This window comes from Kogia breviceps, chromosome 8 (genome assembly GCF_026419965.1).
Source record: "Kogia breviceps isolate mKogBre1 chromosome 8, mKogBre1 haplotype 1, whole genome shotgun sequence".
Lineage (NCBI taxonomy): Eukaryota > Metazoa > Chordata > Mammalia > Artiodactyla > Physeteridae > Kogia > Kogia breviceps.
In genome coordinates, this window is record NC_081317.1 from 19,763,414 (window position 1) to 19,775,000 (window position 11,587).

General features: G+C 56.1%; 1 protein-coding gene across 4 annotated transcripts; it reads left to right on the top strand.

The window, feature by feature from the left end:
* Positions 1-2,824: 2,824 nt before the first annotated feature.
* On the top strand, positions 2,825-10,625 carry KIF12 (kinesin family member 12). Of its 4 annotated transcripts, none has more exons than XM_067040109.1 (19): positions 2,929-2,990; positions 3,061-3,126; positions 3,225-3,303; positions 3,454-3,581; positions 3,675-3,750; positions 4,123-4,257; positions 4,431-4,566; positions 5,349-5,440; positions 5,619-5,769; positions 6,457-6,575; positions 6,658-6,762; positions 7,355-7,457; positions 7,542-7,632; positions 7,815-7,901; positions 8,663-8,753; positions 8,825-8,929; positions 9,562-9,662; positions 9,757-9,875; positions 10,205-10,625. In XM_067040109.1, the coding sequence occupies exons 1-19, from the start codon at positions 2,965-2,967 to the stop codon at positions 10,312-10,314; spliced, it is 1,920 nt and encodes a 639-aa protein (XP_066896210.1). In that variant the 5' UTR covers positions 2,929-2,964; the 3' UTR covers positions 10,315-10,625. The 4 variants fall into 4 exon arrangements, with proteins under 4 accessions (XP_066896208.1, XP_066896210.1, XP_066896209.1 ...); XM_059071600.2 differs by having other exon boundaries at positions 2,965-2,990; positions 5,622-5,769; XM_067040107.1 differs by having other exon boundaries at positions 2,825-2,990; positions 3,225-3,581.
* The last annotated feature ends 962 nt before the right edge of the window (positions 10,626-11,587 follow it).

Sequence of the window (11,587 nt, forward strand, 5' to 3'; positions counted from 1 at the left end):
TACACCCCTGCAGGGTCCAGCCAGCTTCCAAGATGTGCTGAGCTGCTGTACATGCCTGCTCTCTATCCCTCCCTCAACTACAGGAGTCCCATAGCTCCCTAGGAAAAGGGGAGGTCTGGAAGCGGAGGACAAGCTCAAAACAGGGTGAAGAGGGGAGGTGGACACAGAGGGACTCAGTCCCAGCTGTGGGAACAGGTAGCATCAGGGTCGGTGAGGGGCTTGAGGCCCAGGTACTGCATCTTGAATTTTCTCCAGTGAATAAACACAGACTACATACCATGGCAACAGTGATGATGATGGTGGAGATGGTGGTTTCTGTGACTAATGATTATGGGCACTGCTGGTTATTGGCAGTGCTGATTATGGGCACTGCTGGTAGGTATTGGTGATGGGGTAATGGGAATGGTGCAGTAATGATGACAAGATAGAGGCAGAAATAGTGGTAGTGGTGATGGCTAAAATGACTATAAAGCTACAAAGAATGTTCTTGTATATGTCTTTAGGTGGAAGTATGCACTCATTTCTATTGGGCACAGACCTCGGAGTGGAATTGCTGGGTCATAGGACAGGTATATGCTTAGCTTTAGTAGATGTTGCCAAACAGTTTTCCAAAAAATGGTTGTATTTACACTTGTAATGGGTAAGTTCCTGGTGCTCCACATCCCCACAAACACTTAGCGTTGGCTGTTTTGCTCACTAGAGTATCTCAAATGCCTGGAAGCCTGGCACATAGAGGAGGCTTAATAAAAATTTGCTGCATGAGTGCTCAATATGGGGGTAGCAGATGTTCACATTCACCATTAGAGACCAGAACCAGAACTTTGCTCCTGCTCGTAGACATCCAGTGATGGCCACGTTTGGATCCAGGTTGGAAGCCTGGTGTAAAAGTCCCGACCAAACGGCTCATCACACCCCAGAGTGCACTTGCCCCTTGTCTCTGCACTTCTCTCAAAATCCCTTCAGTGTGGCTCCCCTCACTCCAGTTTGAGGAGGAACCGCAATCTGATCAAACCAATGCACACTAAGATGTGAGTGACTCATAGCCCTTAACCCTTTTAAGGGCATTTAAAGGAGCAACTCGCTCACTTAACTGGGTTTATGACTGAAAAAGGCAACCTGCCACAGCAGACAGCAAAGAACTTCGAGTTCCTGGTTTTGGACTTAAACTCTCTCAGTTTGGCCATTTACAGCTATTTTCTCCTTAGACAACTTCCCCTGCCTATCCCTATTTTCCTGTTTTGTTTTGTTTTGTTTTGTTTTCATTTGAAAAACAGGAATGGTGATTCTTGTCCTATCCACCTCAAGGATTCAAAAAATATAACAGATTTAGGAACTTCAGAGTTGGAAAGAATCTTGGAGATCATCTCGGGATTTTTATTTTTGCTTTTAAATAATCCTTTACAATATATGAATCACTTTCAATTATAGTTTCACTGAAATCACAGAACTATATAAAATAAGGGCAGGATCATTCATCTCTTTTCATAGGAAGGAAACAGGCTAAAAGGGGAAATGACTTGCCCAGGGCTCTGCGGTTTGTTAGTGGCAGAGCTGGAGGCAGTGGCTCTTTGCTCTACCTAATTCTCCCTGCAGATCTAGGTAGAAGGCCCTATAAAACCAAAAGGTCAACTGGGCTCTCGCTTGCATGCCTCCAGTGTATGGGGAACTCACTGCCACCCAAGATAAATCATTTGCTACCTGGGTGGCTCTGACAGCTGGCTGTCATTTGTGGTGGTATAGAGCGTGTTTCATCAAGAGGGGGTGATTACTAGAGCTTTCATTCTAATGTTTGTTTGAAGGAAGAGGAATTTACAGAAATATTCAGAGAACATGCAGAGATGGCCAGAATGGCAATAATTATAACAATCAATACCTGCTGATGGTGTCACTTCCCTGTTGGTAACCCTTCATTGGCTTCCTGATTCTCTGAGGAATGAGTCCAGATTCTTTGATGTGCCTTTCGTGAGCTGAGTCCAGCCTCAAACCAGCTCTCAATGCCACACACATCTCCCCACCCCATCCTGGCCTTCCTGTAGGATGCTACATCTGCCTGCAACACCCTCACCCACCACTCTCACCTCCCTGCTCTACAGGCTTCTGAATCCCACCCCCTCCTCCAAACCCCTGCACATCAGGTTGCACTTACCTGTCTCCCCAGCACGACTATGAGGTTGGAAGGGGCAGGATCTGCATGTGACTCCTCCACCCGGTGCCCTGCGTGAAGAATGGCACTGAATGGGTGATTGCCCCGGCCCCAGCATATTCACAGACATCTCTGCTGCTCTCATCAGCCAGGCCAGGAGAGAGTTAAACAACCTCCCTGGCCTCGGATCAGCTCTGGCATTGGAGAGGCAGGTGGCCCAAAGTTTAACCAGATGCTTCAGAGCCTGTTGTCAGCTCAGCTCAAGGAATTCAATCCAGCCACATCTTCCTGGAACTGAGACCTGGGCCCCTCCCACCCCTCTAGACCCCTTTCCCCTCCCGGGGCTCTGAGCTGGAGGAAGCTAGAAGTGCTGGGGAGGGGTAAGGTGGGGAGGAAGATTACAAAACTGTAGGAGTACGTGGAGAAAGTAGAAAGAGCCTGGTCCATGCTCTGCCCAGACTTGCTGTGCGGCCTTGGCTGAGTCCTTCCCATCCCGGCCTCAGTTTCGCCATCTGTGCACAGAGGAGGCTGGTCTGGGTGGTCCCTCCTGATGGGACTGGCGAAGGGCAAGTGATCCTCAGACTCCAGAGTCCCCTAGCTACAGACTCTCTCCGCCACAGAGACGGCGGTGGGTAAATCTTTAACTAGCTAGCCCTGGGCACGCCCAGACTTTCCGGATGGATGGTTGCCTGGGAAGGGGGGGATGAGGGTGGAGGATGTAAGGTGTGTGTATAGCCAGTCCCAGTGTGGTGAAGGGGGAGGGTACTGGGGAGGGAAAAGAACGCGACTCGGGCGGAGCTAACCCGTGTGCAAAACAGAACATGGAGGAACGCGGGTCCCCCGACGGGTAAGTACAGATTTAGGGAGGTTCAAGGAGCCGCTGGCGCAGGGATGGTTAACTCGCGTTGCTGCCACAGGGACCCCGCGCGGAACCTGGAACAGGGGCCAGAGGGGCCAGAAACGCCCATCCAGGTGGTGCTCAGGTGGGTATAGGTTGGCTAGGAGGGGTCCAAGCGAGGAAGGCACTGATGGAGATTTCAGGATGGACCATCCGCCCCCTCCCCGCCTCTTCGGACCACAGGGTGCGTCCCATGAGCGCGGCGGAGCTGCGTCGAGGGGAGCAGAGCGTGCTGCACTGCTCAGGGACCCGGACTCTGCAGGTGAGGACCTCCCCCGCACTCCCCCAAAAACACCTACCGGGAAGACGTCAGGTCCCTCCAGGCCAATTTCCCCCAGGCCCCGCACTCCCCCAGGTGAGCCCCGCCCTCCCCAGAGTGCCCCGCCCCCTTCTCCACGGCCCCCTCTCCCAGGTGAGCCCCCCGGGCGGGGGCCCCGACGTGGCGTTCCGCTTCGGCGCAGTGCTGGACGGGGCGCGCACGCAAGAGGACGTATTCCGGGCCTGTGGCGTGCGGCGCCTGGGCGACCTGGCGCTGCGCGGGTGAGTGAGGCCCGGTGACGCCCCGCCCCCACCACGGCCCCGCCCCCGCCCCCCGCCCCGCCTTGGGTACAGCCACACCCCTGCGGCCCGCAGCCTCTCCTGCACCGTCTTCACCTTCGGCCAGACCGGTTCCGGGAAGACCTACACCCTGACCGGACCTCCTCCCCAGGTGGGCCGATCGCATTCGGAGCCCCCGGGGGTCAGGGGTCGATGGGCGAGGAGCCCTGCGGAGCCTCAGGTAGCTCCGACTCCCAGAGGGAAGAGATGTGGAGAACGACGCCCAGCCCCATTTATATGCAGACAAGGAAACTGAGGATCAGGGAGGTGAAGGGACTTGGCCAGTCTAGAGCACCTGGGTTCAAATTGTGCCCCCTTTACTTACTAGCTCTCAGTTTCTTCATCTGTAAAATGGAAGTGATAGTACTGACTGGGAATTAAATGTGATGTTGTATGGGAATTTGGCACAGTGTTCTACAAAGGGTAATTATAACTGCGGCAGTGGTGGTAAGCCGGCCCCAGGCTCAGCTGTTTCTTCCCCCAGGGGGAGGGCGTGCCCGTACCCCCCAGCCTGGCCGGCATCATGCAGAGGACCTTCGCATGGCTGTTCGACCGCGTGCAGCACCTCGGTGCCCCTGTCACTCTCCATGCCTCCTATCTGGAGATCTACAATGAGCAGGTGGGGGACGGAGAAGGCTAGAAAGATAGCCCACAAGGAAAAGGAGGCATTTCTTTCCAAGGAGGCTGGGTCAAGGGGCAGATAGATGGGGGACTGTCGACCATAAGGTCTCGGGATGGATGAAGCAAGAACTCAGAGAGGCCCCTCCCTCACCCTCCACCCTCCTCTCTCAGGTTCGAGACTTGCTGAGCCTAGGGGCTCCCCGGCCCCTCCCTGTTCGCTGGAACAAGACCCGGGGCTTCTATGTGGAGCAGCTGCGGGTGGTGGAGTTTGGGAGTCTGGGGGCCCTGATGGAGCTTCTGCAAGTGGGTGCGTGCTATTTCAGGGGAGCTTTGGGGTACGAGAGATGCCCATTTTTCCCCTGCTCACTGAGTGCCCTCGGGGCCCCAGGCTGGAGCTGTGGGTTCGGAGATGACCCTCGTGGGAGGAAAGAGCCAGCAAACCAACAATTCAGATACAGCCCAAGAATGTCCCCCACCCCTACCCCCCAGACCTGCTGGTTTTGCCTTCCAGACTCTTCCCACCCTCCTCTCCAGCCCTGGGCTTCTGCCTCAGTCAGGCCTCAGTTTTACCCCCTGGAAGGGGGGTCTCCTCCTTTCAGTCCATGCTTCTCCATGTAGCAAACCACATCCCTGTTCTCTTCCAGACCTTTCCTGTGCCCTGAGAGTAAAGGCCATACCTCCTAGCCTAGCCTAAAGGCCCTTCAGTTCCACTGTCATTCATCCGTTCATCAGATTTTTATTGAGCACCTACTGTGGCTGGCTTCAGAGACACTGAGACTCTGGCCTCAGGCTGAGCATTGTGCCGTGCCTCCCAGTTGATCTCTTTGTCTGAGTCTCTCTCCGTCCACACAGCAGTGGGAGACATGTTGATAAAATGTGAATCAGACTGACATGCTTCCACTTAGTTCTCCCCAGCCCCCTTTCACCTATCTGTGCTAGAGCCCGACCCAGCACCCATCATTCCACTCTCCTGCCTCTGTGCCTTTGCACTGGTTGGGCCCTCTACCAGGATCCCTTTGCTCCTTTTTCTTTGTTGGTGACCACTTGCTCTTCCTACCACGTCCAGCTCCATATGTTTTTCCCCTCTAGGTCTTAGCCGTAGAAGGAGCTCAGCTCACACCATGAACCAGGCCTCCAGCCGAAGCCATGCCCTGCTCACACTATACATCAGCCACCAAACTGTGAGTGCCCTAGCTTGGGGAAAGAGCTGGCCTAGGGCCACCCAGCAAGGGTCTGCCTCTGGATGTATAAAACAACTTGGGCGTACACAGGAGGTAATGGTGAAAATGCTTGGCCTTGTGGCTTTGATGGGGACAGCCCCTCCCACGTCCCCATCATGCTCTGCTCCCCCAACGCCAGCAGATGCCTCCTGTGGATACTGGGGAACCCCCTGCTGGGGGGAAGCTGTGCTTTGTAGACCTGGCTGGCAGTGAGAAGGTGGCGAACACAGGATCCCGTGGGGAGCTGATGCTTGAGGCCAACAGCATCAACCGCAGCCTGCTGGCCCTGGGTGAGATCTGGAGCCAGCTGGACCGACTTCCTGACTCCCTCCTCTGTGCCTTACCCATAGCTGTCCGCAGTGGGGAAAACCAGAGGAGTTGTGGGGTGTGGAGGAGGGTTAAAGAGCTGTGATCCAGAAGCCACAGGCCTCCCTCTGGCCTCGGCTTGCTGTTGTCTCATGCTTTCCCTCTTAGAACTTTGTTTATAGATCTATAAATCCTGAGGATACAGTTACATTCTAACTGGGGAGGTAGAAACACCCAAGTGCAGAGTGTAAGTCCTCAGACATTCAACCCGTCCCTTGTTGCATTTGGGAAGACTGAGGCCCAGTGAGGGGAAGGGCACTGACCTGTCTTCCCGCCTCCCCACCCCCCAGGTCATTGGGCCTTGAGGTCCTTAACAGCTGGGGCCTTGGCCTTCCTCTGTGCACGCATGGGGAGACGCATAGGGAACGCCTCTTCATTCGATTTCTTTGTCAGACATTTCCTGAGCCCCTGCCAAGTGCCGGGCCCTTCAGTGGGCCCTGGGGATCAAGGATGGAGCCCAGTCTGGTGGCACAGGCCAATCTGAATGGGTCATGAGATCACGTGGAAAGAGATATCTTAGAGACCTACAAGCCTGGGTGGAGATCCTGGCTCTGCAGAGTACCAGCTGGGTGGCCTTGGACATGAAGGGTAACCTTGCCTTCCCCACCCAGGTCACTGCATCTCCCTGCTGCTGGACCCACAGCGGAAGCAGAGCCACATCCCCTTCCGGGACAGCAAGCTCACCAAGCTGCTGGCGGACTCGCTTGGGGGGCGTGGGGTGACCCTCATGGTACCTAAGGGGGGCTGGCAGGGAGGGCTGGGTCCTGAGGGAGGGCTCCCAGAGAGGAACACTCAGGGACAGTCCTCCCCAGGTGGCCTGCGTGTCCCCCTCAGCCCAGTGCCTTCCTGAGACCCTCAGCACCCTGCGATATGCAAGCCGAGCTCAGCGGATCACCACTCGGCCCCAGGCCCCCAAGGTGAGTGGAGAGAGACACAGGCAGAGGGACACGGGCAGGGCAGAGGGTGGGGGCCCAGGCAATAGCTGGAGACTGAGTTGGTGTCACGTTGAAGTCTGGGACTGAGTCAGAGTTGGGATTAGGGTCGGAATCTTGCTGATGGGGTTATGGCTGGGCAGGGGTCGGGGGTCGGGTCACAGTCAGGGTTACGGCGGGTCTAGGGTGGGAGTCTGATTAGTAATCTGATTCAGGGTCTGGCCAACATCCGAGCGGGTATCATGATAAGTCTGAGTTAAGTTGGAGTCTTGACGTGGGGTCTTATTTGGGGTCAGAATCTGGGCCAAGGTTTGAACAGAGCTGAGTTGGGGTTGGGCAGGGAGTGGGGTGTAGCTTAGAGCGGGCCCTCCAGGCATGCAGCTGAGGTCACATGGCACTTTAATGCTGTTAGGACAAGGTGCCCCCTCCAAATGGAGGCAGCCTTGGGCCAGGATTCAAGGCCGACAAGTGGAGCATGGGCTGGGTTTTAAGCTCCACTCTCTGCAATCCCAGAGCCCTTGTGCAGTGTGAAACGTTTACAGCCACAAGCAGCGACTCTGGGTCTGTTTCTCTGCAGTCCCCTGTGGCGAAGCCACCCAAGCATTTGGAGATTGAGTTATTGCAGCTCCAGGAGGAGAACCATCGCCTGCGGTCCCAACTGGGCCAAATGGACCCCAAAGGTATGAGCGCTCCCTGGGGGTGTGGTGAGATGAGGATAGGGTCTGGGGCTCCTGGGGCTCCAGCCACCTCCCTCTTCCTTGCAGCCTCTGGACTCATTGGGGCCCGGGTGGCCTGGGCTCAGCGGAACCTCTACGGGATGCTGCAGGAGTTCATGCTGGAGAACGAGAGGCTCAGGTAGGGCCCTGCCCCAAGCCGGGCACTCTGTGCCCCGCCCCTCACTGCTGGGCTTCCTCCCTTCCCTGGTCCCTGGCTCCCCTTCTGTCCCCACCTGCCTCCTGGGGTTCATACTGTGCTGCAGTGTAGAGAGGCTGACTGATACCCCCACCTGTCATGATCCCGGGGCCTGCTCTTCCTAGGAAAGAAAAGAGGCAGCTGCAGAGCAGCCGCGACCTGGCCCAAGATGAGCAGCGCGTCCTGGCCCAGCAGATCCACGAGCTGGAGAGGTGAGCGCGGCCGGAGACAAGCCTTTGGACGGAGGGCAGGTGGGAAAGGGGTGGCTCAGTGAAACGGCTAGGTCTGACCTCTGGATCCAGACCCCTTGGGTTCTGATTCCAGCTCTGCTACCAGCTGGGTGGCCATGGGTGTCATTTAGCCTCTCACTGCCTGGGTTTCCTCTTCTGTAAAATGGGAATGATATAGTACTTGCCTTCCAGGGTTTGTTTTTTTTAATATATATATATATATATAAATGTATTTATTTGTTTATTTATTTTTGGCTGCGTTGGGTCTTTGTTGCTGCACGCGGGTCTTCCCTGGTTGCGTCGAGCGGGGGCTACTCTTTGTCGCGGTGCGCCGGCTCCTCACTGCAGTGGCTTCTCTTGTTGCGGAGCACGGGCTCTAGGCACTCGGGCTTCAGTAGTTGTAGCACGTGGGCTCAGTATTTGTGGCTCGCATGCTCTAGAGCACAGGCTTAGCGGCCATGGCTCACGGGCTTAGTTGCTCCGCGGCATGTGGGATCTTCCCGGACCAGGGATCGAACCCGTGTCCCCTGCATTGGCAGGTGGATTCTTAACCCCTGCGCCACCAGGGAGGTCCTCCAGGGTTGTTTTAAAGATCAGATTGAATAAGTTCATACGTAAAGCATTGAGAACGGTGCCTGCATATAGTAAGCACTCCATGAGTGTTTGTTAAAAGCGGGACTTGGGTGCCAGCCTGCTGGTACCATTGAGGACTACAGACAGACAGACCCCACTGTTCTTTCCAGGCGCCTCCTCTCTGCCTGCTACCTTCACCAGCCGGGCCCTGGCCCGGCCCCACCGTGTCCCTGTGTGATGGTGCCACCTTCCCCCTGCCACGTGAGTCTCTGCCCAGCCCAGAGAGGGGAGGAGCAGGAATGTCACGGAGCCCCTGACTCAGGCTCTTGCAGGCCCTGCCGCCTCTCTGCCCCTGCCCCTGCTGCCACCTCTGTCCCCTGTGCCGAGCGCCACTGGCCCACTGGGCCTGCCCACGGAGGGAGCTCCACCTGCCCCAGGTAGGAAAGGCCGAGGTGGGGGGAGGGAAGGCGGGCAAGCTGGAGACCTGGATCTAGGGAGTCTGCAGTCTGGAAGGCTCCAGAACTCTGGGGACTCTGATGTGCCGGGCTGGGTCATAGTGGGGAGTGGCTGTCTTTGGGTTCTCTCTGCCCAGGGTTCAAAATAGCTATTTACCTCTCCTGCCCCTCCTCCCCGTCCTACCTTCTTTCGGAAACTTGCTCTGCTGTTTGCTTATTCATTCATTCACTTACATGTTACTCATTTATGCATTTACTTAATGAATGAGTTAACGGGTGCATTTACTTAGTGAATGAGTGTTCACTTCCTCATTCAATAACCCTCCTTAAGCTCCTTGCTTCGTGGCAGCCCCCGTTCTGGGCACTGAGGATTCACAGACCTGACATGGTTCCTGCCCTCATGGAGTTCCTTGTCTCCAGAGAGGGCATCACAAGGGCCATGCACTGCCCACAGAAAAAGTGACCATGACCCCACCCCTTTATGCCCACCTGACGTTCTTAGTGCCCCATGGGGCAGGTACGGCAGGGATGGTGGTGTCATGGTCGGCGCCAGGGAAGTGGGGCACAGAAGCAGGGCTGAGGTCACCCAGTGTGGGCTCTGGTCTTGCCTGCAGGTGTTTTGCTCTAAGGCCCCAGCTGACATGCCCCTGTCTGCCCAGCCCCCGCCCTGGGTGCCCCCATGTAGCCCTGGCTCTGCTAAATGTTCAAGAGAGAGGTGGGTCCAGCTCTGGGGCACTGGGGTTGGGGGAGGGTAGGAGGCCCGGGAACGTGAAGGCTCGCTTACCACCACCCAACCCACCCTGGCCCAGGAGTCACAGCGACTGGATTCAGACCCAGGTCCTGGCAGAAATGCTGACCAAGGAGGAAGTGGTACCCTCTGCACCTCCCCTGCCCATGGGGTCCCTGAACACATCGCCAGTGCTTAGAGGTGAAGAAAGGAGCAGGGGAAGGGCTGCCCCAGTGTTTTCTGTGATCTTGGCCAGAACCCACCTTCTCCAAACCTTAGTCTTCCCATTTCTGAAATAGGGGGCATATGAAGAGGTGAGAGTTCTAAGATTTTTCTATTTCTGGAACTTAGAATTCTCTTCCTAGGGCCACCTGCACTCCCAGATGTATGCTGGAGCCCATGGGGTACATGGCAGGGGGAGGGGAGTGGGTACCACCTGAGGCTTCCCCAGAGGGTGTTGGGACCCTGATGGGCCTGGGTGAGGCAGGGCCCAAGGGGGTTCTGGCCTCAAGTCTCACTGTGTCCCTCAGGTGGGGCTGCAGTTCCAAACCTGGCCCGGAGACTGGAGGCCCTCAAAGACCAAATCGGCAGCTCCCTTCGACGTGGCCGGAGCCAGCCACCCCCCAGTGAAGGCACATGAAGGCCCAGCCGGGTCCTCCCTTCCTGGTGAGGGCAGAGTGTGATCCCAGGAGACCACCATGTGACCTAGGGCTGGGCTCTGCACTCCTGGGCCTCAGTCTCCCCACCTGTTAAGTGAGGTATAGCAGCTGCTGCTCCAGTTGGCAGCTGGGCTGGGCAGAAAGCAGTTCCTGGGCCATGGGGGTGGGGGCTGATGGGGCAGTCTGGGGAAGCAAAAGGAGGGCGCCAGCCTAGACCAGGAGAAATGAGACCGGATTCAGGAGAAACCAGGCAGCAGTGGTGAAATCAATGAATAAAGAGAGGCATCAGCTCCAAGTCTGGTTGGTCCTGTCCTCTGACTTGCCCTTGAGGGAATCCCAGAGAGGAGGGGCTCTTGGGGGGGGTTCTGAGGAAGAGGAGGCAAGGACTCCTGGCAGAGGTGTGTGTCCCCTTGCCCTCTGATCAGGAATATTTCAGGTTTCCCGTTTCCTTTCATGTATTATACGAGGTTTCATTGAGCAACTACTCTATGCCACTGGGCAGGCATGGGGAAACTGAATGGTGAGCATCTCCGTGGAGGAGGCCCGGGGGAAACTGATGTGGCCTTGAGCTGGGGCAGGTGGTGGACCGAGGGGCTCACACTCTCTGTCCCAGCTGCATGTGTCCTGGTGCTGGAAGGATCATGAAGCCTGAATTCTGATGCCGCAGATCGGCTCTGAGACCCTGGGCAAGCCCTGCCTCCTCCCTGGACCACTTTCTGGTTTTCAGTCCATTAGACGTGGCTCCCTGTCCTGTTGATCTCTAAGTGAGGGTCAAGGAGGTTAAGAATATCATGATTCCCAGCACAGTGCTCAATAGGATGCAGTGGGTCTACAATCAGGGGTAACTCCGGGTGTGACATGAGAAACTGGTGTTGCGCATGGGAGGACCTCAATGCAGAAAGCGCCACGAGGCTAGCCTAACTCTCACATTTTATAGTTAGGGAAACTGAGACCCAGTGGCTCATTCATTTGTTTGTTCATACATTCACTCATTCATTCAACAGACACCACCGGCATCAACTGTAAATCAAGGTGGCAAAGAAGACAGACGAGGGACAAACTGGCTTTGCCTGGGGAGCTCACAGTCTGGTGGGGGACAGACAGACGGACACGTACAACCTCACACATGTGCTTTGATGGGGGAATCCCAGGGCAGTGGAGGCACAGAGGGTCACCCAATCAGAAATTGTCAGGGAAGGTTTGCCAAAGAGAGCCATGATTAATTTTCAGGGGGTGAATAGCATTTGGCCCAGG

Bases quoted from the DNA above. Each gene is read 5' to 3' on its own strand.
- KIF12 (XM_067040107.1), top strand. From the start codon at position 2,965: ATGGAGGAACGCGGGTCCCCCGACGG. The intron at 3,582-3,674 runs GTGAGTGAGGCC...TGCGGCCCGCAG, and splicing joins GGCGACCTGGCGCTGCGCGG to CCTCTCCTGCACCGTCTTCA. The intron at 7,902-8,662 runs GTGAGCGCGGCC...TGTTCTTTCCAG, and splicing joins CAGATCCACGAGCTGGAGAG to GCGCCTCCTCTCTGCCTGCT.